The sequence below is a fragment of the Vulpes vulpes genome, chromosome 3, assembly GCF_048418805.1.
Source record: "Vulpes vulpes isolate BD-2025 chromosome 3, VulVul3, whole genome shotgun sequence".
In the NCBI taxonomy this organism is placed as follows: Eukaryota; Metazoa; Chordata; class Mammalia; order Carnivora; family Canidae; genus Vulpes; species Vulpes vulpes.
Window position 1 is genome coordinate 52,701,376 of NC_132782.1, and position 26,412 is coordinate 52,727,787.

At 39.1% G+C, this 26,412-nt stretch overlaps 1 protein-coding gene across 46 annotated transcripts in view; it reads right to left on the reverse strand.

Moving 5' to 3' along the window:
• The window catches only part of LPP (LIM domain containing preferred translocation partner in lipoma), a 657,925-nt gene that overhangs the window by 103,672 nt on the left and 527,841 nt on the right, over positions 1-26,412 (reverse strand). For all 46 annotated transcript variants that reach the window (XM_072752457.1, XM_072752453.1, XM_072752428.1 and 43 more), the window contains one exon: positions 5,906-6,075. In XM_072752457.1, coding sequence (XP_072608558.1) covers positions 5,906-6,075 — 170 coding nt within the window. The remainder of the gene's footprint in view (positions 1-5,905; positions 6,076-26,412) is intronic.

Genomic DNA, 26,412 nt, shown 5'->3' on the forward strand with positions numbered 1-26,412 from the left:
CTTGAAACTTGAGGTATTTCAGGGAGAGTCACATGTAAATATTCAAGAAAAGAAAGGCTTGACTTTTTCTGCCAACAGAAGTTGAGCATTTCAAGTTCTGGAATGCTGGAAGGCACGACTTATGTGGTCATCAATTCAAATGTTGGAAATGGAAGGCTCTAATCGCAGAGGGCTATCAGTGTCTTCATATTTTTAGGAATTGAATATTAGTTTCCAGGTGGTAATATGGATCTAGTAATCAAATACAAGTTAGAAGATCTGTCTCTAGCCTTAGTTTGTCTTTCCTTTTGAAAATACAAAGCCACTATTAGGTGGGACCAATAATTCCCCATCCCCCACCTCCACATCCATCTATTTCACAAGGTTCTGGTAGAAATGGTAACATGCAATGAGAGGTGCCCAGGAGCACTGTAAAATGTAAGGAGGGGGTGCAGATAGAACGATCAGTAGTAGTTAGCATGGTGAAATCGCTTTAGAGGATACTTGACAGATGTCCCTCTTTCTTGAAGCATTTTCTCCTTTCTGAGAGAGTGCTTGAGGGATAATGACGTAACATCAAGGAGGAAGTGTGTGTGCAGGTCCACTTGATGTGAGGGGAGAAAGACACTCCTTAGAGGTGAGGGAGCAGGTGTGGGCATTTGAGAAAAGAGAAGGGAAGTTCACATGGATTTTTCAACTTTTGTCCAAACTGAGCTCCTTTCCCAACGCCCACATAAAGCACTGGCCATAACTGCTTTTAAAACACCATTAGGAGGAATTGAGCGTATTAAAGGACAACTTTCCTGCAGAGGTAGGAGACTGTGGCCATTTAGTGACATAAGGGAGCAAAAGGCTGCTAGCATGTTGGCCACTAATGTGTAAGCTCAGGAACCTCACAGTGTTTAGTCTCCTGCAGAGTTGGCCTCCTGTTTCCTGAGGTCTTTTAATCACTTGGATTTTAACTCTAATAAAAAATGTACCAACTTCCACTGTTGGGAGAGTTAGAAGTTGGATTTGATCCACTCTGAGTAAGAGACCTGGTTTAGGGGAAGATGTTTGGCTGCCATTTCATAAACAGACTTTGACTGAGAATCTCGGATGTGCTATGTCTCAGGCCCAGACTCCTTGGCAATGCTAAGGACATAGCAGTTCTTCTGTTAATCTATACTTGTGGCATGTCTCATTCAGGACAGAAGAACAATGAATGGGAGGTACAGCTACTGCCTCTCATACTCAAACCAACATAAAAATCTTAAGCAAGGCATGAACCTCTTCTTCTCACGTATGTCCTCATATTCCTTCTATGACGTCCATTTATTTCAGTATTTCCATAGCAACTGTAGCTATGAAATTACCCCAAACATAGAGGATTTCTAAATTGTATCAGAGTATGCTAAGGGAAAAAGCAATGATAACAATGTTATTAATGGATTAAGCCCTTATATTAGTAAAGGATTTTGTAATGTAAAAAACATCACAATTGTTCATTCCTAGTCTTAGAAGACAAAGAAGAAGCTAATATCTTCCTTTCATAAGAAAAGCCTCATTTTATAAATGAGGATACTGGTTCTCAGAAATTAAATGACTTATCCAAGGTCACACCAAGGTAAGGTCTAGAAGCAATATATTCTGTTTATATCACCTTACTTCTTAAGGAAGCTTAGTGCTCATCATTTTAATCTGTTGATTTGTTTACACAAATCCATAAGAATAATCAAAACTAAGCTTTTAAGAGATCACTAAAGTACAAAAGCATCTCATTGACTTTGCTAACAACTATACATAAACTTAAAATAACTATTACAGGGGGCTCTGGGTGACTCAGTCAGCTGGGTGTCTGTCAATTTCAGCTTGGGTCACAGTCTTGGGGTTACGGGATGGGGCCCCGCATCAGGCTCCATGCTCAATAAAGAGTCTGCTTGTACCTCTCCCTCTGCTCCTCCCTCTACTCAAGTGTGCTCTCTCTCTCTTTCTCAAATAAATAAACAAAATCTTTTAAAAAATAAAATAACTAGGCGCCTGGGTGGCTCAGTTGGTTGAGCATCTGCCTTCAGCTCGGTCATGATCCTGGGGTTCTAGGATAGAGTCCTGTGTTGGGCTCCCTGCTCAATAGGGAGCCTGCTTCTCCCTCTCCTACTGCCCTTCCCCTCCCTTGTGCTCTCTCTCAAATAAATGAATAAAATCTTAAAAAAATAACTATTATGTAAGACTTATTAAATTTGTTCAAAGTAAATATAAATAAATCTCAATACTGGATAAGTTATAGTTTAATATATGGCTTCACATTGCTGATGGTTCTGTGAATTTGAAAAATCTTTCTTAACAAATCTAGCAAAAGTTCTCCAAATTGCTACAAAGTAAACTTGGTAATATAAATCAAAGAATTTTGTAGGGAAAAAACTCAAAATAATATAAAACTTTTACTCAGCTACTTATTGGCATGTTATTCACAATACTGAAAGAATAAAAAATGCCCAATATCCTTCTAGTGGCAAACAGCTTTAAAATGTAGTATACAAATGTAATGTAAAACTAAACAGATAAAAAGATAAAAAATAGAGGTTATTAACAATGGAAAGCTATATACATATTTTATTAAGTCAACCAATAGAAAACACAAAAGAAAGCACGTATAAAATGATTAAAGAAAATTAAAGTGCCCAGAGAACCAAACTGGTTTAATTATAGTTATGTATGTGTAAGGATTAAGGATTCAAGAGACAACAGGAAAATCAGAATAATCAGTGAAGCAAAGATAAAGACATAACTGATATATTTTCCCTCTAAATTATATAAAAGGTCAATTCAAATATGATCTAAGTTGGTCAATAATCAATTTAGGCAAGAACAAATTAAAGTTATATAAGAAGTCTTCTTTCTAAACTCAAAGCATCATACATGGATGGTCTTTACACAGAAATAATGAACTAAACCATGATCATTAATATTCTGATTCTATTGAAAAAAAAAAAACCATACTGACTGAGGCCCAGGGCCTGGGTTTTTTCCATTTTTTTTTATACAGGATGTCTCTTGGACCTCAGTTTCCACCAACAAAACAAGAGACAGTTTGAATGGATGGCATCACAGGTGCTTCTGTTGGAGAGTTTTGATTCCAAGACACATGCTCCTCCTTACTACACACTCTGTCTTCAAAACCAATTTGTTTCCTTTTAGTCCCCCAGCTTCCCTAAATCTCATCAAAAGAAAACTTTTACACTTCTGGTGCGGCAGCTTATTGTACTAATGAAAAGTCCCAAAGAAATTAAAACACTAACACATCTATCCTAGAGCTTGAGGGCTGTGTTGAACTCTGAAATCAATACTGAACAAGGGTCTCTGAATCCAGCTTAACTGAATTCTGATAAGAATTAAATTACATTTTTAGAGTCACCATGGATAGATCTCATAAAGAAAAATCTTGATTAAAGGTTCTTTGGAGGGAGAGAAGTCAAAAAGGATGGTAAGAATTTCCATTGTTTGACTTCACCCAGCTCTTCCAAGGATGTGATTAAATATTTCCCAGATACTCTCCCCTTGTCATAAGCACAGTCTGACAGTAGGCAACCAAAGCAGAGAGAATTACCAACTGAAGAATCACTGAGCTCCTATGCCTGGCATGGAGCTTGGAACCTGAGCCGACACACAGTAGAAACCCATAATTTAGCCTGATTACACCTTTTTTTTCAGTCTCATTACACCCTCAAAAGGGCAAGAAAAGCATTTAAAAATGGGACAGGGGTATGCCTGAGAGGTTAAAACAATTTGCTAGAGCCCAAGGAGTCTCACGACACATGTAATGTCCTCATATTCAGAAATACTAAATATGTCAGAAATATTACCAAAATTTATCTCAGAATAACATGCATTCCATTACCATTCCTTGGGCAGGCCAAGTGTGCTTTACAGGATTGCTTCATTTCATCTTCAGAAGCCACTGGGGAGAATCCTGCAATCACCCCCATTATATATATGGGGAGGGCAGGGGCTTGGAAAGATCGAGTAACTTTCTCAAGGAGACAAAGCATTAAGTGATGAAATGAAATTCAAGCCATGTTCTTCACACCATGTTACACTGTTTCCCAATATTGTTCCAATGCTTCCTAGCCCTGAGGGACATGAGAAAAAATGAAGGAGGCTACTGCCAGAGCACCATTAAAGTGGCAAGAATCAACAATACAGTCCCCAAAAGGATGAAAAACAGACATAGAGCTACAAAGAACAAAACACAAAACAAAACAAAACAAAAAAAACCACAGCGGTGTGTGGTCACTTCATATAAGGACGAATGGCCACAGCTGCTTCCAGAGGCTCTGCGGACCTCATCGCATCGTCAGAGAGCTCACTGCGGTAAATAATTTCATGCAGTGGCCCTAAGTCATTGTGAACGAGTCCATACAGTCTGTTTACAAAGGTAGGGGATTTTGTAATCTTCCCCTTTTCAGGAAAGATTTCAAAAGGTGAGATTTGAAATATTCTTATTTCCTGAAGAGGGAAGCTTTCATTCAGTAGACTTTCTCTCATATGTAACAGCTCCTTTCCAGATCAATAGGACATTATGGTGTTTGTGTTTATGTTCTAAACAAACTAAAAATGTGTGGTGTCAGCAGAGACTATAGGACCAGGGGTGTGAACAACTGAATATAGCCCTGGCTGTGACACCAAGGACTGAACGGAAGAGGTCATCTTCCTCCTCTCTGTGTTTCTGTGTTCTCACTTCTAAAAAGAGGAATCTGTTCCCAGCTCCCGCATTGTGAGGCGCTATGACGATGCCATATGTGTTTAAGTTAAGTCGCCTTTGGGGAGAGAAACAAAATCAAATGGAACCTAAGAGATGCAAAACAATATTGAGCCCTGCAAGATCTTCATCTTCAAGAACTTTCAGATCTGCGCCACAGACTCCAGGGCTGCAATGAGTAGAGCCTTCAGGTCATGGAAAGATACCAATGAGGCCAGAAGCTTCTGCAGTGAACTTGAACCTCCGTGTTCTGCAGAGCTATGTAAAACTCCTGGGACCTTGCACCCAAGGCTTCTTTTATGTTAAAATGCCTGGGCACTGAGGCCAAACCATGTCTCTTTTGCGGGTTTGCAAAAATGCACCAATCTTTCCACTGCACCGATTTTTCCACTCATAAGTGTTAAACAGATTAAAATCATGCAGAAAGAGAGCAAAGATATGTATTTTAAATTTTAAAAAAGTTTATGTTCCTTCATCAAATTGCTCTACCACAAAATAGCTTAATGTGTAGATTTAAGTAGCCCGGTAAGAAATGAAGATAGTGTGAGTATTTATTAGCCACCCAGCTATGTTATTAAAATATAGTTGCTGTGTTCTTTAAAAAAAAACAGAATTATTAGCTCAGTCAGCATTACTATTCATTTTCCTGTATAATAAAGGATCTATCTGTTTGCATCATTGAAAACCTGCTGGGTATGGTAGGTAAGAAATCTTTTGGGAAGATAAGAGGTGACTCAAAGGGCTCAGAAATTTGAAAGAGCATTAAGGAGTCTAGAGGCCCTGAAATGTTTCTTTATGAATCCTGGCAAATTCAAATGCACAGTGAGACCTAATAATAAGAGGTATGGCTCTGCTACTTGGGAAGCCTTCTGCTGTGCAGGGGTGGGGTGTGAGCTTGTACATACATGCTGGAAAGGCACAAGGGGGGTGATCTTCCCAGCAGACCACTAATTGATGACAAGCAGATCTTCCTAACATAACATGCCTTTCTGACCTCATATGAACAGGGGACAATTGGAAAAAATTAAGATATGCCAACCTACACACACACACACACACACACACACACGCACACACTTTGAAATCGGGGGAGAAATAAAGATCTGCTGGCTATATTCTATCTGGCGTGATTGGCATTCTGCCAAAGAAGACATCTCTGCAAAGCAGCAGAGCAGAATGTGAACTTACGATGTAGCAGGGCTCGCAATAAGCTTTCTTCTCCACCGCATAGAAGGGCTGTCCCCGGAGCTTGTTGTTGCAGATGATGCAGGTGAAACAATCCACATGGAAGACCTGATCCATGGCAGTGCATCCTGTCCCTTCCCCAACCACATTTTCTCCACAGCGAGCACAGCGGCCTAAAAGAAAAAAGAGATGGACTCCTAAGAACACACCGAGGAACACCTTCAGTCCTCCCAGGACTAAAGCCAACACAGATGAGACAGCCGATTCATCATGTCCGCAGCAAGAGGACTTTAACACCACCACCGTCACGGCCACCAGGAGCCGGATCGCCAGTACAGGCACCACTGGCCCGAGTAAGGCCTCCACGATGGGGAGTTTACATGCGGCCTTTGTGGAGAGGACCCTCACAGCTCAAGGACCTACAGAAAGTGACAGAGTAGAACTCAGGTCCTCCAATGTCGAGGCCAGTGCTGTGCCTCTAATCTCACACCAAGGGTTGAGGAATGTGACTCAGCACGGTAGCAGTGGAAGGCACGGTCTAGGCAACGTCTTTCTGCTTGGAGAGTCTACTTGTCTAGTTAGACTGTGAGGGCACTGGGTAAAAAAAATCAAACTTCAACTCCTTTCAGGAAAGCCCAGGTTATAAAATCTCTACATCCAGCCCTCAGTGACAGACAGATCAAAAGGGAGTCCCTTTTATTTCCTGACAGTTCTGACTGCTAGAAAGTTCTTTCTCATACTGAACCAGACTGCTTCCTCAAGCTAACTGCTACCCAGTACTTCCAGTTCTGTCTTCTAGGGCCTCATGAAATAAGTTTCATCTTTTATACCTGACACCCTTTAAGTTATTACAGTTCAGTTAGTATTGCCTCCAAGTTTGATCATACTTTGAACATCCCTAAAACCTGCCAACAGTTCCACATACTATAGGGCTTTGAGTCCTGATGGTCCTGGTTGTCACTGTCCAGCCCAGTGTTCTGTGGGCTTTCAGCATTCTTAAAATGATTTACTGGGCATCTGGACCACATATGGACATCAGATTGAGGTTTTCAAAAATTCATTGTTTTAAATAGGAACAATAAAGCATAACTCAAGACAAATATTTATGTCAGTGTGAGGCACTATGCTGGCCACAGTCTGTATCTCTATCTGGTTCCGTCATGGGAATCTTGAGTCAGGGATCAGATCCACATCCAGTTTTCCTTCTTCTTCTTTATTTCTAGAAGTAAAAAGTCTTAACAAATAATCACAGGTTACTGGGAATGTCAGCAAGAATCTGGGGGCTGTAATACATAAGCTGTAGCAAACCTAGTGCTTCCTGTGTGCCAGGCATTTTTAAGGGGCTTCATAAACATGTTAACTCATTTCCTGTTTATGACCATCCATGTCATAGGTCTGTTATTATCCATATTTCACAGATGAGGAAACTGAGTCACTAAAGTGGTTAATGAAATTCAAATCCAACTAATCTAGCTTCAGTGTCCATGGTTTCAACCACTATGCTGTCTGGCTTCTGCTTAGTGTCGTGCATCAGGATTGAACACAGAGCTGACATTATGGGGAGATTTCTCACTGAAGACTGCTTTCAGCACTCCATCACATTGGATTGACAATCATTTCACACCTAAAAACGGGAGGGCTAAATGTTTCAACTTGGGAGAAAAGAGGCAAATATATTTCTAATCCTCTCTGGTTGCATTGGCACTGGAAAATATTTCTATATGTTCTGTTGCAGGCCTTGAATGTATTTTTAAAATATAACCCAAACTACAGATCATTTTCCCCCTAAGGAACAAGAAGTATCAAGTACTGGAAAAAGAGTTAAACTCTTGGAAACTGAGCTGCCTCCACTGTAGTTGATATTATAAAGTCCTGGTGTCATATTCTTCACACTTGATTAAAACTTTTGTAATAAACTTTGTGGCTTGTTTTACAAACTTCTACCCAAGAGTTAAATTTGCAACTGTTTTTATCATGAGATGTGTATAACCTTAGAAAGTTGCCTTTAAAATTTTGGGTTTTAATTGCCTTTAGTAACAAAACTAGGTCATTGTGTATGGTATTTGTTTTCTGATTATTCAGGAAAAAAACAACCAAACAACCCAACAGCTTAATTGGTTTACTAAAAAGTTCATTGTGCTATATTTGAACTTGATGCTAAACTTCTCAAAGCTTTATTTTATCTGTCATTTTATCACAAAAACACACTGGGATCATAGGCAAGTGGATCACCAATTCATAAAGTCTTATTTTTTAAAGAGCCATCATCATTCTTAGTATTCAAACCTTTCTTTTTCAACTGCTTGTGCAAATCACCAAAATTTACATTTTTAAGATTAATCCAAAGTGGTATTTATGGTATTATCTTTATTACTATTTTTCCTGCCTTTATTGAATCATATTGAAATCACTGTTCTATTTTGGTGAACTAAAGAAATAATGCAATACAACAGTGATAATGAAAAATAAAGGTTTAGTAGCAGCAGAATAAATATACTAATGACATGAAAATATTTTGAGCTACATGGCACTGTTGGTGAACACTGGTCAAATAATACCAATCAATAGTGGTCTGTGATATATGTGCAATCTTTAAGAATGTGATGATTATTAAGAAGAGCATAATGGATTCCTGAGACACCTGGGTGGCTCAGTTGGTTAAGCATCTGACTCTTGGTTTCAGGTCAGGTCATGGTCTCATGAGTCATGAGATTGAGCCCTGTGTTGGGCTCTGTGCTGAGTGGGGAGTCTGCTTAAAGAGTCTCTCCTCTGACCTCCCCCCACCCTGCCCCTGGTCTCTCTCTAAAATAAATAAATAAACCTTTTTTTTTTTAAAAAAAGCACACTGGATTCCTGTGAAAACTGTAATTTTACATTTCGAATCTGTTAAATCCAGGTCAATGGAATTATTTTTAATTATTACTTTTTCTCTTTCTAGACCTTAAACTGGGCTCCTTGATGGTCCACCAGACTACTAGCAATGGATGAACCACAACTTGGGGAAAAAAAAATTCTGACTAAATGTTATAGTTTGCTGGTCATGGTGGTCTGTAAGATACCTGGAGGTAGCTATTTTGATTCAGACCATTGCTGGACCAAAGTATAATTTCTGGAACCCAAAAGTTTGAGTCTACATGGTTTTCGGAGAGTTTGCTAGCTAACCCTGAGGCTCTGGAGGAGAATCTCAATCACTGATCAGAGAGAAAGAAAAGGGCAGACCCCTAAAGGTCAGGTTGAAAGACAAGTTTTGAAATTTTCATTCTGTTCAAGAAACGTTCCCCAGGTATCTACTCTTTGCCAGTACTATACTCTGCTTCTGTGTGAGGATATACAGGAATGGATGAGACAATGTCAGCGCCTTTAACAAGATGATATCCATTCCTCAATCACATGAAAAAACGTGCCAAGTGCCATAGGAGAAAGTGCTATGGGGCTGTGGAAGGAAAATCACATGAGAGGGGTCCAGAAAGGTTTTGTGGAGAAAGAGGCACTTGAGCCCAACTCAAGGATGGAATTGTGACAGGTGGAGATGGGAGAGAGAAAAACATTCTAGTTTTTTCCAAAGAGAATGAGTGGCTCAGCTTGACTAGATCCCAAACCTCTGCAGTAACTTGGTGCTGGCACAACAAGAATTTGTCTTCTCCACTATGAAAGCAGATGGGCTGTATTCATAAGGAACAATCTTCTCCTTTATATTTTGGAGAACATTCTTCCAGAGTAGGTCAGGCTAATATGCTGGACCCAGACATGACCAGCTCTGCTGCCTCCCGTATTTTTCCTATTCTTGGGAGAAATCGGGGACACAGGCTCGAGGGCAGTCAGTCTGGCACCTTTAAAATCACAAGCACAGAAAAAAAGCTAAGAACAAAAAATAAAAATAGCCCTACACATCAGCAGGACAGAAAAGGTGCCCGAATGTTCCCTTTTCACATGAACAAAATTTACAAACTATGCCTTTTAGGGAAGCATTCACAATGGAAAGAAAGTTACTCAAGCATAGTACATCCTTGCCCCTTGAGGGGCATACACTACATATCATTAAAAGCAGACTACAATCTTAATGCCCATCTTTCAGACAAGTATCTTAGTACTTTTAAATGTGAAAAACCAAGGGAATGGTACTAGACTTGAAGGCATCAGAGCATGAAGGAAAAAGAGTTGATCAGGGGCTGGTAGGAAGCTCACATTCAGACTCAGGGCTGGTATGAGGAGCTTGCTGGCAAAGCTTAGCACAGCAATTTAAAAAATCCAATGACAGAGGATCAGTCTGAAGAGAATTTTGATAGTGAATTAAGATGCCTGAATAAAAAAAAAAGAACTTGTTTCCAAAGCTTGCCTATATATTATCACTTTCTATGTATATTGCTTCATATTTACTGTGGAACCAGGCACGGGTTCTTCTCATCCCTTCCTGATGTATCCTGTCACAACTATAGCAACGTTTGGAGTGAAGCCTCTTTGAAAGGCTTCTTTCCACCACACTCCTACTACCCAAATCAGGATCCATTATCTTCCATGGGCCATTCCAATGGTTTCTTGACTGCTCCAGTATCTGATCTATTTACTCTTATAAATGGGAAACTTTAAGGAAGTCTTAGTACTGAGCTAAGTCTGAAAGGTTATCCAGAATTTGAACAAGTCATTTTTAGAAATGGCATGGGTGGAGGATGACATTATTAGGCAAATAACAGGTTGAGCAAGGGAGGTAGAGTAGTAGGATCTGGTTTTCATATTTATTGCTTCCAGTTTTGTCTTTTGGTAATGTGGACATATTTAATGTGAAAATAATATTTTTATTGAAAACTGTTTTTGTGTGTGTGTGTGTGTGTGTGTGTGTGTGTGTGTGAGAGAGAGATCCTTGCACTATTAGTGTAATAGGTCACAGGCCCTCTTTGGCAAACACTGCTTGTTTTTGAAGTAGGATAAAAAATGTCCATAGCCATTTGAAAGCTGGTGATACTCCCAAACTTGTGCATTATTTAACATCAAAAGTAAAATAGAAACTGTATGCATACACAGGCATCAAGCCAGGTCACATTTGTCTTCATGTCATCCCTGCTATCTGACTTTAATAACTGAAATTTTAGGCACAAGCAAAAGTAATATTCTATTTTTAAATATCACAATGAATTGAAACCTTATATGCCAATTGTATGATATATCAGCTTTCTTATTATGCACCTTCTGCAAAATATTCTGAACAGAGTCCCGTTTGGAAAGTTGAATCAAGTTATATCAGGGTAATGAAGTCATGGTAAAGTATTCCTAGAAACAAAGATTGCTCCAATTTATCCTACATATGGCCACTGGGATTATCTTCCTAGAGCAGAGCTTCCATTAAGCTGATTCAGAAATTATCTTCCACTGAAATTACAGAAAGATAATAGAAGAAGTTTGCATTCTTTTTGTGACAGGTGCATATGACATTCACTGAAGGTTTTAGAATGATGGCATTTTCTAATCACCAAACCTTCTGCTTTGTAGAAACCTGGAGCATTAATGCATGTAATAATAGACATCCTGTTTTTCAAACTACTTAAGTCCTAGGACAGTGATTTTTTAACCTTGTCAATATATTGGGTAATCTGGGGGTACTTACAAAAACAAAAATAAAAACATTGATTTCTGGGTTCCAGCTCCAGAAGATTCTGATTTTATTGGTCTGAGGAGGGATGTCCTAGGATTGGAATTTTAAAAGGTCTCCTGGTGATTCTTCATGTTCAGCCAAGTTGAGCCACTCTTCCTAGGGATACCTATTTCTGTACTGCTCATCACGATAACAGCTGACGAGCATTGCCCAAATAGGTTTGTTTTATCTGCATTCAAAACAGTTCAGGGACAGACCATTAAGAGCAAGTTGGCTGAAAATAGTTCTGCTTTTCACCAATGACTTTTCACCCTAATGCTGTCTCTTTTAAATCTTAGTTTGAAGAGTTTTCAATGGCTTTCTACTCATTGATAACATACAAGAACAGAATTGGCTAAATTGTCTCATATTCTGCTAGCACTGAAAAAAGTTCGCTTATTTTAATTAGAAGCACTCTTACAGAAGTCTTTTGTGTTGTAAATGAACATATCATATGGCACTGCTGAATGGTGTTAGACAATACAGAATCTAACAAGAATGCCAACTGATGGACATTTAAGATGTATAGTATGTAGCACATCACACATCAAATTCAGTTTTTTCCTACTTCCTTGAACTCTGCCTTTAAATAACATATTGAGTCTCCCACGGTTAGTGCTATTTAGCCGTATGAATAATGGAATCCTTATCATATCTTAAAAGCTGGACTTTAGGACAAACCTAGTTTTGTCACCCTGCTGTGTATATACAATGGTATTATACTAGTTCATCATGTTGTCGCTGAGATGATCCTTGCTGAGATGCTTGCACATTCAATGGGGACTTGGGTGGGAGGGAGGAGGCAGCAGATGGCAGTTTCTCTCTCTCTCTTCCCTACACACACGTGCTTGTGCTCTCTCTCACACACATGTGTGCACAGACACAGCAGGCAAAAGAGCAGTGGCTACTATTGCGCTATGATCACTGGTAGACATAAGCAGCCTTGGGAGAAATTAAAAGCAAAAAGTCAAAGAAATTAAAATAAGAATTTAAGTTAGAGGAACAGAATGAAACAAAGCAAAAACCACCCCAAATTGTCAGAGAGAACAGTATAGGAGTGGGTGGATAAAGGCCAGGGCCACAAACCTGATAAGATGGAGTAAAGGCTGAATCCTTCTGATTAAAGGAAGTCATTATGAAGTCTAGCCATGAGGTGATTCATTTATAGATACATATTTGCTTAGGCTGGACCTTCAGGGAAGGGGGTGGATTGGGAGGGGGAGTCCCACCTGGGGTTGCAAAAGCAAGCATGTTCCACTGACTTAATTATATTGCATGTGAAAAAGCACTAACAAAAATACAGAAGAAAATTACTGTGTTTTTTTCTCTATGTCAAGCACTGCCCTAAGCACTCCACATACATTCTTTCATAGTGCTCTAATGCTTACCTATTTTTATTTGATAGTTAAGATGTCTGAGGTTAAGTCACTTGGCCAAAGTCTCAGAGACAGAAGGAGGTGAGGCTGAGATCGGAACCAGCTCAGACTTCAAAAGCCCATCTTCTTGATCAGCATGTGTTTTTCTATGAGTACAGTTTATTATTCAATCATAACTCTGACATCTTTGGTGTTGGTTAGGAGTGTGGGCCATTCCCACACCCAGGGAAAGAAGAGCCAATATAGCATCACTTCTCTGACCTCCAAATCTTGGGAGCTCTCAGTAAACATCAGAATCTTCGACAGGTAGGGAGATTAGTATATAGGTGGTGGTGGGTGGGGGGGTCCTTCAGAGAAGATTTTAAAGAATTGAAACTCAAACTCTGGCTTCCTATTTCAAAAGCTTTTTAAAAAAATACTGATATTCATGCTTTACCTCTAGAGGCTCTGATTTATTTGGTCTGGGGTGGGGCCCTGACATAACAATGCTAATGTGCAGTGGGTTTGAGAAGCCTTGCTCTAAAAGGAACGACATGTTTATGTGGTCCACAATATAGTTTGTTCTAGAGAATTCTTACAAAACAAGGATGGTTAGGACTAAGAGCCCTAGCCCTACAGAGCTATATCCTAGTAAGTTGCACTTAGCTGTGTTCAGAAAGGCAGTGAATTGGATACCAAGCACCTTAGTCCCAACCTTCACTCAACTAAGTAACATACACATGCACAGTGTGTAGGTCAGGGCAACTATTTTCTGGCAACTTCCATCCTCAGGTAACACGGCTCCAGTAAAAGCAAAAATCAGATAATGACAAAAGCAAAACAAAAAACAACACTGCTTTGCAGTTTTGAATGTAATACATGGCACCCGTTGACAAAGTTATATATAAAGGTGTAAAGGAAATCAAAGAGAACTGCGAGTCTTGCCTTTGTTACGAGCCACGGGAGCCTGGACAGATATCCTAAATTTTCAGAGCTTGAGGCACGTGTTTTCAAAACAAGCAATAAGTAGACCCCCATCAAGGATCAGGTGGTCTCAGCCAAGTCATCTGTCCAGTCATTCCGTAAGCCCCTCGACAAACCCACTTAGGAAGTGTGCATTCTGTGCTAAGTACTGCGTGCAGCAGTAACCTTTTCTCAGCCTCTGTACCAAGGGGACAGTGATGACTGCCTTCACTGTCTGGCCACAAAGTTCCACAAAAGCCACAAAGGGGCTCGAACAGGTCCTGATTCTTTCTCCAGCTGTAGGAGGTATAGCTCAACTTCAAATGGAGAGCTCATTGAAAGCACAAGCAGGGAGATGTGTGTTCTGGACCCATCTGTAAAGAGGACAGTCAATATGAGGATAATAGAGACACAGCTGCATCTGTGAGGCAGTTCTGTAAGATTTATATTCACCGAAACGTTACTTAGACAATTTAGCGCTACAAATTCAACCCCAATCCTGCAGGAACTTGGGGACCCCAGAGTGAAGATAAAAGTCAACATTTATTCAGCGCTTAGTATTTGCCAAGCATTGTTGTAAGTATTTAAATATATCATCTTGGGTAATTCTTCCACCGACCTGCTGGTGTAGGTCCAATCATCATCTCCATCACAGCTACAGAAATGGCAGCCTAGAGACAGTAAGTCCCTTGCCTGCGGCCACAGAGTGAAATACTGAGCTGAAAAAGGGGCAAGAGGGGCCCAAGCATTGTGGTTTTGGAGCCCGCTCCACCTGTCGTCTAACCTGGCCTATTGCTTCAGAACTCTAAAATTCCTAAAAACATCCAGCCTGGCGGGAAGCTTGCACAAACCTCACAGCATGGGTCCTGGGATCGAGTCCCACATCGGGCTCTCTGCATGGAGCCTGCTTCTCCCTCTGCCTATGTCTCTGCCTCTCTGTCTGGGTCTCTCATGAATGAATGAATGAATGAATAAATAAATAAACCTCACAACATCCCTAACAGGAATATCAGCATCTATTCTGACTAAAGCCAAATTGTCTCTTCAACTTAATGGACATTTTCATACCCCCTCCCCTGAATTCTTAAATTATTTTCCTATATTTAAAATTCACTTCATGATTGATCTGTTAACAGGAAAAAAATCAATATTTACCAGTACAGTTACAACTGCTGTTGCATCGGTTATTTTTGATTCATGATCTGCTCTATGGTATCTCTCGCGGGAATTTATATTTCCCTAAAGCTCCATCCCAAGCTGAAAATACTTTGATTTGCCCAATGACTCTTAGTGTCTGTGATGGGAAATCTCCAAATGTATTCTAGTTATTTAAGAGCAAACTTAACCCTGAGGTAACTCGAGAGGGTGTTTCTTAAGCTATAGCATTTCAGTGCCCAACAATAGCCATGAGCATCTTCTCAGGATGTTACTAAGTCCTCCTTATATTTATACGGTACTTTACGATATCAAATGTGCTTTCTTACTTGATGATACCATAGAGAGTGAGAAGAAAGTTATAACTAACATTACTTTTAAATTTCTGATATATCAAGATCGTATCCTGCAGGTTTGCATAAAACTCCATCACTTTCATATTGTTGGAACCTAACCTCACAATAACTAAAAGCTAGATAAGGCAATTAGCTTTCATTCGTAAATGAAAGAAGAATCTTGTGCATGACCTGAGAGGTAGATAGCAAGGCTGGATATCAGGTGGGGTTCATCTGGCTCCAAGTCTAGAGGTCTTTGAATTGGACCACATTATGTGCACTCATGGTGCTGAACTCCGAGGTGGGGGGACATTCTCACCTGATGCTACACCCCAGCGTTGGTTTTTCTGCTGAGTGCTGAAATGTCCCTAATATACTGCTAAGAGGATTTAAGAGTCTAAGGATGAAAGAACATGTGGAAAAGCTAGAAAACATCTGGTTCAAGCTCATTTACAGATGCAAAAAACAAAGCCTTGGGAGAGGCTGTGCCTTGACAGAAGAGATGAGACCTGGATCCAGGCCTGCAGGCTCTCAGCATAGTGCTCTTCTAGCTCCCAGGTGAGCCACCGCAAATATTAGCTTCTTCCCACTAGTAGGCGCTGTTGCCTGAGCATAAGGAATGTCTCCCACCACATATGGTGAAATTTCATTGCAAACATGAGTGCCCTGTGGGCCACGGTAGTCCACGAGGATGGCTCCTGCAGGATTCCAGAACAAGGTTAACTACGTTACTGATTCAAACAGTGGAACCAATCCATTTCTGAAACACCCTGGCATGTTCTGGAGTTTTCCACCTGGGTGTTCTGAAAAATCAAAGGGATTGCCAGCAGCAATATGTGAGCTAGTGGGTTTTGCAGAGATACCCTGAGGCCAAAAAAGGGCAGGCTCTGCTCCCTGTGTGTGACTATACCTGGTCTGATTGGATTCGTTTCTGTACATTGGAGTTACATAACATACACTTGACAAAAGTCTTCTGTTTTTTTCTGTAACTTTATTTATTTTTTTTTAATTTTTTTTTTTATTTATTTTTGATAGTCACAGAGAGAGAGAGAGAGAGGCAGAGACACAGGCGGAAGGAGAAGCAGGCTCCATGCACCGGGAGCCCGACGTGGGATTCGATCCCGGGTCTCCAGGATCGCGCCCTGGGCCAAAGGCAGGCGCCAAACCGCTGCGCCACCCAGGGATCCCTGTAATTTACTTTTTTTAAAGGATAAAAAACACTCGAGGGGGATAAGTAGTAGATCTGTGGTTAGAACTGGGTTCTGATCCTGGCTCAGGATATATATATATATAGCCTATGACTTTGGGCAAGTCACCTCCTGCACCTGAGCCAGTCCTACGTAACTCAACCATGATCCCAGCCCTTGGTGACTTGAAGTGATCCCAGAAGGGATTTACATATTAAATCATAAACAATAAGAAAATGTATGGAACTCCTCCAAGATATATCACCATAAAATAAATTTCTGTTATGAACGTTGATATAAATCACATGCACAATAGAGCACAGTGTACTTCCATATCTGGGCTTTCATCCAGAGTTCATATTCTAAGGAATTCCTGTGCAAATCCACAAGATGGAATGCAGTCCTGGATGTAAGTGGATGGATTTTGAGGCTCTAATAAGCTCCTTGGAAATGCCGGCAGTGCTGTTCATCTTCTCAGTAGAGTGGGCAGATGGATGCCATGAATACTTGACACATGATGCCACATCAGGGCCCAGAGGGAGACCCTGCCACCACATCTCAGACCTGCGGCCACCTCCATGTCCGCCCTCGCGCGTCTGTAAAATTCCCGTTGCTAAACTGCAGTCTGCATCGATTCCGTCTCTGGCACTTGCATAGCAACACTGAGCTCTGCAAGTGTTAGCGTGACGTCTTGGGAACAGTTATTAATACATGTATGTATGCACACAGTATGTGGAAATATGCAAGGCTGAGAGCAATTAGTGTATGACTTTTAGGTAATACTTCCCACCGGGACTATGCTCCTGAAAAAAAAAAAAATTCCCTCTCTCTCAAGAAGCTTCAACAGTCGTCTGCTATCACTTACCAGAATGTTTGGGATAAAAATGGTGTCAATTTTAAGGAAACACTTCTCAATTTTCTTTGTTAACATCTGAATAAAACATGAGAAGGTTCCCACTTTTCCCCTCTCCCCTTTCATTCAGAGAATAAGTTCCTTCACAATCTTGCCTTGTGTGAGAGAGGAAAAAAATAGCCACCCTTCTTTGCCACCTCCAGATGAGCAGATTCACTGGGTTTAGAAGTAGACAAGTTTACAGTTCGTTCTAATAAACTCTGCTGGCTATCATCATTTCTGAGGTGTGCCACAAGGCTTTATAATGAGAACACGGCTAGAAACTGCATTGCTTCCTTGCAGGAGCTTATAGCCCTGTGGGATCAGGAGAGAACAGCAGGAGAAAGTCTCAGAAAGTTCTACAGGAAGAATTTGGTTGGGAATATAGGAACAGTTTTGGGACCAGAGAAGAGTTTGGAAAAACTGGAACATTTCCTGCCATATACCTAGAAGGGCAGATCGTCCCTATCTCCTCTGAGAAGATGTATACACGGAATCAAGTGTTTCTCCAAGGACCTTCCCAAACTTCAAGTTTTCATTCTCAGATAAATTAGAGTATGCCTGCCTGAGGGTAAGGAGAACCTCCTCCATGGTGATCTCCAGATAGCCCTTAAGACTCCAAAATGGTTGAAACACTATAAAAGCTATTAAATATAAGAAACAAGAAATGGAGCAATGGGCATGTTCTATTTATGTCAGCAGAGTATTTCTGGGCGAATCCTCTTGCACTAACGTAGTTTCCACTTTTAGATTATCATATTCGGTAAGCACATTTAATTTTTATAGGATGACTAATGCCCAAGTGCCTAATAACTAGAGAGATAACACAAGGGTTCTTCCTTCTAACGCTTATGGGGAGAGCTCCCAGAAACCATATAAATCCACAGAAACTGCCTAAAAACAGATAAGCTCAGTAATGGGTTCTTGCATCAGCTCCTGCTAAGTGCTTTTATTTGTAGTTCTGTCTTGGGCAAGAGATACCACACAGGGGGAGTGCAAAGTTGAAGGTCTTTAGCAAAAATTTGGACTGTAAACACAGCTTGGCATTATCAGCATTCTGTTAAGTTCAAAGAAGAGATAGTTACAACAAATACAGCTTGCTTTATTTCTGAAACAAAACTGTGCACATATTTGTGGCCATACTACTAATTAACCTGTAGATTGTTCCTTTCATCTATTCAGTGTGTTTTTCTCCCCCCTGTTACAACATGTTGGGGTTATTTTTCCCATCTGGAATATACTCAGACTGTTCTCTTGTAGGCACTAGGGAGGAGGATGGTGTGCACGATGAAGGACAAGAGAGACGGACTCGTATGGGAAGATTAAAGGAGCCATATATGCACACACAGCGAGGCTGGAGGATGACTAAGGAGTGCCATGATGACGGTCTATAAATATTTGAAAGGTGTAAGCACTGAGGAATAATTTAGCTTGCTGCAGGTGGTACAAATGGGAGCGGTGGTGTATCTTAAAGAAAAGGAAAGATTGCTATGAAATAAAAAAAAATTCAAACACAGAAGATATTATCCATGGGACACAGCATACTTGGAACAGAAGGGTGGATGGAAAAGTGATGATATTCATAGAGATGTGTGTGTAGGGATTGACTTTACCATGTGTAGCTGGGTGACCTTAGGGAGGTCAATTACCCACCCTGGGCATCAGATTCCTCTTCTGTAAGTTAGAGTGAGAACCAGAATCAGAGCTTTTAAGAATGTGCTCGAAAGACCACTAAGGGTCCTGAGGACTCAGCTACATTGAATCTGGAAAATAGGAAGAAGGGCTGAGGGGAGTGGTGACTATCTAGAGCCCCTTATCCCTATCATCCCTATACCATCCATTTCCTCAGAATATTTTTTCTGCAATTTACTGACAAGAATGTTTGCCTAAGAAATTTGTCTCCTTAATGAAGTTTTATTATTTAAAAAAAAATTTTAAGACATAGAGAATACATGCTCATGCATGAGTTTGGGGGAAGGAGGGACAGAGGCAGAGAGAGAGAGAATCTCAAGTTGACTCCCCCGCCAAGCGTGGAGCCCAGTGGAGGCTCGATCTCACAACCCTGAGATCATGACCTCATCCAAAACCAAGAATCAGATGCTTAATGGACTGGGCCACCGAGGAAGCCCCCTTAACGAAGTTTTAAGAGGTATTTTTAGAGATTGGTTTTAGACCCACTCCTGTTCATAAGATTTCTGCCAAGGCAGCAGAGGCATTGAGGTTATTCTTTCAGAAAACGTTTAACTGAGTAACTACTGTGGGCTGACATGGCAGATACAGCAGGAAGACAGTTATGCCCCTGAGGAACTCACTTTCCAAATGCACTTTTAAAGTAGGATAGCCAAAATTAATGTTAGCAAAGGAATAACTCATGTCATTCCCTGTAAGACTGCAAATAATCAATTCAATTTAATATTTAGTAAGCACCTAACTGCCGATTGTAAAGACTCCTGATACCTCATGTAGAAGATCAACGTTCAAATTACAGTGGTACTGAGGATTTACTAGGTGTCAGATAATCTGTATCAAAAAGAAGCAATCCTCAATTTCCACCCCAGTGGCCCCCCAGGTGTGTGTCTTTCTGCACAACCAACCAAAACCTCTAGGAGCACAGCCTGACACCTGCTCCAACCTGTTACCAGAGTCAGCTGTCTGTGATCCCAAATCTAGTCATACCATTTGAATTTGTTATTGTGATTATCCTATTCAATTAACTATTAAGTAGATAAACAAAAAAGAGTGAAAGTGTTTTAATTTTTTTAAAATAAAATCTAAGTAGAATGCTTTGGGGAAAGTTCCATAAAGACAATGTACTTAGGAAGAAGATAAATTATTCAATTAGGTATCGATAAGTAACCAATTATCAGAAAAAAATTTAAAAAGCTTAAACATCACAAAGCATTCTCACTCACGTTGTTTCACAAGTGTCTAAGTTCTTCCTCTCTTTTAAAAGAGCCCAAGCTGGAAATGGTTAGTGGACTCATTATGACATTATGTACTAGGACTCATGCAAGGTGAAAGGCCAACAGCCTTTACACAAATATGCTTGGCCACGTTTTTTTAAATGGTGAAATATGCTTTTTGTTGTTTATTTATTAAAATAAACTTTATTGAGGTAGACTTTTCATGCAGTAAATAAGCCCGTTTAAGTTGTGAATTTTAATAAATTTTAATAAATTCATAGGCCCTTGTAACTACCACCATGATCAAATTCTAGAACATTCCCATTATGGCAAAAAGCTCCCTTGTGCCCCACTAGAGTAAATTCTTTCCTCTAGCCTCAGAAAACCACTGATTATTTCCTGTCACTATAGATTAAATTTGCCTTTTCTAGGGTTTCATAAAAATGGAATTATATAATATATATTAATTTTGGGGGGGTAGGGAGAGGGGTTTGGCTCTTTTCACTCAGAAAAATGTTTGTGAGATTTTTCCATGTTGCTGTACTTATTAGTAGTTCATTTCCTTATTACCAATGGGTAACGTTTGGCTGTAAAACTGTCACACAATTTGTTCTTTCACCTATTGATAAATAATTGATTAATTTCCAGTTTTTGGCCATTGCAAATAAAGCTGCTATAAAGTTTTTTATGCAAGTCTTTCTATAGAAAGAAAAAAGTTTTCTTTTTCCTTGGGTCAATATGTGGGTTGACAAAGTTTGAGTCATATGGCAAATATGCATTTAAGTTTTTGAGACACTACCAAACTGTGGTTGCGCCATTTTACATCCTCATCAGCAATCTAGGAGAATTAGTTGCTCTACCATCTAGTTCACACTTGATAATGTCATTCTTCTGTCTTTAATCAACGTATAGAGATACCTCATAGGGTTTAAGTCTACGTTTCTCTGATGACTAAAGATTTAGAACATTTTTTTATTTGTATATTGGTTCCCTCTATATTTTATTTAGAAAAGTGTCCAAATGTTTTGCCTCATTTTAATTGTTTGTCTTCTTTTTGTAGGAGTTCTTTGCATATTCTGAACACAAGTCCTTTATCAGATACATATATTTTGTGCTTATTTTCTCACAGTATGTGTCTTGTAATTTCACTTTTTTTTTTTTTTTTTATTTTTTTTTTTTTATTTTTTTTTTTTTATTTTTTTTTTTTTTTTTGTAATTTCACTTTTTAAATGACATCTTTTGAGAAGCAGAAGTTAATTTTTTTCTTCTTTCCTGGCTTAACTTTTTTTGTATCTTCTTTAGGAAATATTTGCCTACCCTACCATCATGAGGATCTTCTATGTTTTCTTGTAAAAGTTTCATATTTTAGTTTTTACATTTAGGTCTATGGTTGAAAATATGTGCAAGACTTTTACAGTGAGAACCAAAAAACATTGCTGGAGAGAAATTACAGAAGATCTAAGTAACAGGACTGATATTCCATGCTCATGCACTGAAAGATAACATTGTTAAGGTCTCATTTCTTCCCTATTTGATTTATTAAGTGCAAATCCTACAAATTTTATTGGCATTCACTGACAAACTCATTTAAAATTTGTATGGAAATACAAAGAATGCAGGATAGTTTAAACACTTTTAGAAAAAGGAGGACAAAGTTGGATGACTTACATTACCTGGTATCAAGGTTTGCTCTAAAGCTACAGTAATTAAAACAGTGGGGTACTGGCACAAAGATAGGAAATACATAGCATTTTAATATCAAATTATCTATGAAGATATTAAAAGCTAATATTTTGATTTTTTTTCTGATGGTGCATACCTGTAAAACACACTAATAGCTTTTTATTTCTTCTCTCTTTCAGAATGGTGTTCGTATATACCTTGTAAAGTAAATTAATGTTTTGCCTCAAATGTGTTTATTTGCCAAAACCAATAATTGTGCATGGTCATAGAAACTAAGAAGTGGCAGAGGATCAGCAGAGAGATTTTTCATTTTGTCAAGAGATCAGAATTAGTATCTAATTTTTTGATGTTAAACAAAGAAAAACACTTTTTTTTCCTGGTGGGGGAAAGATGATAATCATTTTGCAACTTACAAAAATCAAATTTAAAAGTGTTTCATTATGATGAAGTCATCTCCTATGGATCACCACAGAAAGATATGAATTTTACAACCTGCTAAGCACATCAAATAAGTTTAACTGTATGATCACAGTCTGAAGACAAAAGACTTGTAAATGGTTCTTACCCTATGAATTTCAGGCTTATTTTTCATTTCTTACCATTTATCGTGCTTGAAATATTTAAAGTTATGAGGTCTTAAAGCATAAAGCACTCCTTATAAAGAAATGTTCTTCAGTAATAAGTGAGTGTAATTTTTCTAACTCTGTGGAATAAAATATTCATAATGGATTAATGTAAAAGGATAGAGACACAATTAATGTAATTTCTCTTTATGAAGACTGGTGTCAGGTACTGGGCTTGGTATGCTCTAATAGAAACTATGAATGTAGCAAAATATAAAACATAGTTCTTTTTTCTTGCAGATCTAAAATGCAATAGTGTATTCTGAAGTCCAGAGACAAACCCATTTACTCACTGTTATTATCATGAGCAAATTAAGTTCAGAGCCCATTAGGGAACACAGTCCCTACTGCAAAAGCAACATTTAGTAAACTACAGCAACAGAGTAATTGGCTTGATGGTGCCTGTGTTAATGTCCACATTAGCTCTCATAATGACAACCTGGAGGAAATTACCTTATAGAGTCTGTTAGTACATATGGGGAATATTTGGGCTTTGGGTTGATATGGATATCACCACTGCTTATTTCTGTGGACATTCAGCCTGAGAAGCAAAAGACAATTTTTTTTATACCTCTTTTGTATCAACAAACTCAAGGCAATGACAGCGACTGAATGTAGTCATTGATCATTTACTTTCCAGAAATGTTAGATACAGAAGACCCAAGAAGTGATTGCTTTCAGAGATTGTTATAAAATGGCCCTGCTGTCAGTCAAACAATGTTATTATCAAAAAAGCATTTAAGAGGTAGCTCTGAATACAGGTGTTTAGCATGAGATAAAGGTAGGATGACCACAACTCCAAGGCCTACTGCAAATTCTGGTCTTTATGAGGCTCATAGACAAGACTGTTACATCCATATAGAATTGGTTTATCAAAGATACTGTGACCCTGAGGTAACTAACTGCCATCTGTAGTTACAGGCCCATTCTCCCAGATGGGATCCAACTGTGATGAACTTCTAGATTTATCTTATCACCTTTTCCCCAGCTTTCCCAGATTTGACCTCTTAAGAAAATATGCCTTGACACACCATCTGCAATTTGAAGCCCTTCTTTGCAGATGTAAGTGTGATCCCTATACATCTCTTAAGAACCTGCACAAATCCTTCAGCCTTACAGGGAATGAGTGAGTTTCCCTCATGACTTCTGCTTCTCAAGTGCTCCACATTTTCCAACCTCTACATCTTTATTTAAGTTATTCTTAACTTCCTGATGGCCTGCATCCCATTTTCACCAGTCATAACCATACATTATTATCTAACACTTGTGTCAAATACTGTTTTCTCCTAGAAGCCAGGTGAGAAACCAGTCCTTTCCTTTTTACTATTTTCCCTCTTTCTAATGAATACTGCAATGTTTCCCCTTCTGTCAGTTGCAAGTTTAAAACTTTGGCCCATTTTTCTGTTTGGTTGTCCATGAAAACTTTCTCTGTATCTTCACAGTATACATAACATCTCCCTTCTTCAAATTATTGTAGAGATTTTAACTCTTTTCAGACAATCTATTCATTTATTTTGTGCTACAGGCATTTGCCTACCTGTCTCATCTCCCCTACAGGATATTGAGAAACTTTTTCAGTAAAAACTTTGCACATTTGTTGATATATTCCATGTGGATTTCAACCAAAGCCTGATATGAGAAAGATTTCAAATAAGTATATGCAATGGCACATAACTATTTTTGAGAATTTTTTTAAAACTCAGGACAGCAAGTCTTTGCAAGAAAAGTGTTTGATACTTACGCCAGCTAACATTCTCCTAGTAAGAGCCGAAAGGTGTACCACTAATTAGTTTTATTATGGAATATGTCTTGCCCATGTCAAATGAAGGAATGAAATTAATGTAATTTTCACAACAAAAGACAAATATACATAGCACCAGGGATCCAATTAAATGTTCATAATTAAGAGTTAGGGGACACCAGAAGCATGATGTAACAACTGAGAAGCTATTTATATTTGTTATTAAAAAGCAGCCCACATTCTATCAAGTGACTGTTTAGAAATGGGGATCTCGTGTACTTATGTAAGTACCATCATAGAAAAGCTCTGAATTCACTACTAGGGTGGAATAAAATTGTCCAGATAGTCTAAGTTATATTACTATATTGAAAAAAAGAACAATTAGGAGTGAGTTTTCTGAAATCGTTCTCTGTCTTTAAAACCTGGCTCTGTCAACTTACCTGCTGTGTGTTGTTGGGCCAGTCACCTACCTATCTGGGAATAAGTTTCCTCATCTATAAAACATGGATGCAATGGTACCTATTTAATTAGAGCCGCTGTGGGAATTACATTAAGCCAATGCATGAGAAGAGTGTTGGATACCACCTGGGAACATAAATAAATACCACCTTTTTTGTTGCTGTTATTGCCAAAGAGTCTATAGATTCCTTAAGTGTTGATCCTTAAAATTTGGAAACAACGCTGCTGAGGACTTGTTTGCTATAAAATCTTATTTTCTTATAATAACAGATGAGGGGCAGCCCAGGTGGCTCAGCGGTTTAGTGCTGCCTTCAGCCCAGGGCCTGATCCTGGAGACCCAGGATCGATTCCCACGTCAGGCTCCCTGCATGGAGCCTGCTTCTCCCTCTGCCTTGCCTCTGCCTTTCTCTCTCTGTGTCTCTCATGAATAAATAAATAAAGTCTTAAAAAAAATAACAGATCAGGATGCTGGACTAACAACACAACTGCATTCCAAGACTCTACTGAAATAAAACCATACAGGTACCAAAACTAATAATGGCAAAAAGTAGAGAAGATGGGAAGGAGAGAGAATGTAAGTGGAAGAGGGAGATTATAACAGATAAGATATTCTGATTTATGTCTGGAATTAAAAGTCAAAAACAAAAACAAATGAGAACAAGTTGGTTAAGTGGAACAGGCCACATCTTGGAATAAGGGTTGGACCAAGGATTTCCTAGAGACTCTGACTACAATATCAGTCTGAATCACAGGGTTGGAAAAGGTGCATGACGACTTCCTCAGTCCCATACCTAGAGGGCACTACCACATTTCCTGAGGCTATAAAAACAGTTCAAAGGTTCATGAGGAGTATATTCAACAACAACAACAACAACAAAACCATAGCTAAAGTCAGTCAAAAATCACTCTGGTGTTGCAGTGGTATTTGGGCCTAGAACCCCCTAAGACTCAAAACATTGCTTCCCCCATCTCATTGCTGATGGCAAGTGGGAAGGAGGCAGAGGGCATCAGTAATTCCTTTATTCTCTTCCAAAAGAGTGAAAGGGGTGATCAATGGGGAAGAGTTCTGAAATGCATCCATGGAAAATCAATCTGTGTTTGCCTGTTTACCAGGACTGGCAGACCCATGGGTACGCTAGGAATGGCTCTTTGGTAAAATATTGGATTGTAGAATATTTGGGCCAGAAGAGATGATTTCAACCAATCTCTCCAGATTCTAGAATCTTGGGCCCCTGACGCTCAATCTAGGCATCTCATCACTGCCCGGCTCAAAACTTCCTTTACTTGTTCTTCCATTCATTCTCATTTTGCTAGTTTTCTTCTTCTTTTTTTTTTTTCAAAAGTAATTTTATGATTATAAAAATAACACACGTTCATTATAGATAATTTGAAAACTAAGGAAAATGATGTAGAAAATTATAATCATATAATCTAATTACTGAGAAAGAGTCTTTACATTTTAAAATATGTGCTCTCTTAAGACAAATACCATATGATTTCACTCATATGTGAAATTTAAGAAACAAAACAGATGAACATAGGGGAAGAGAAGGAAAAATAAAATAAGATGAAAACAGAGGGAGGCAAA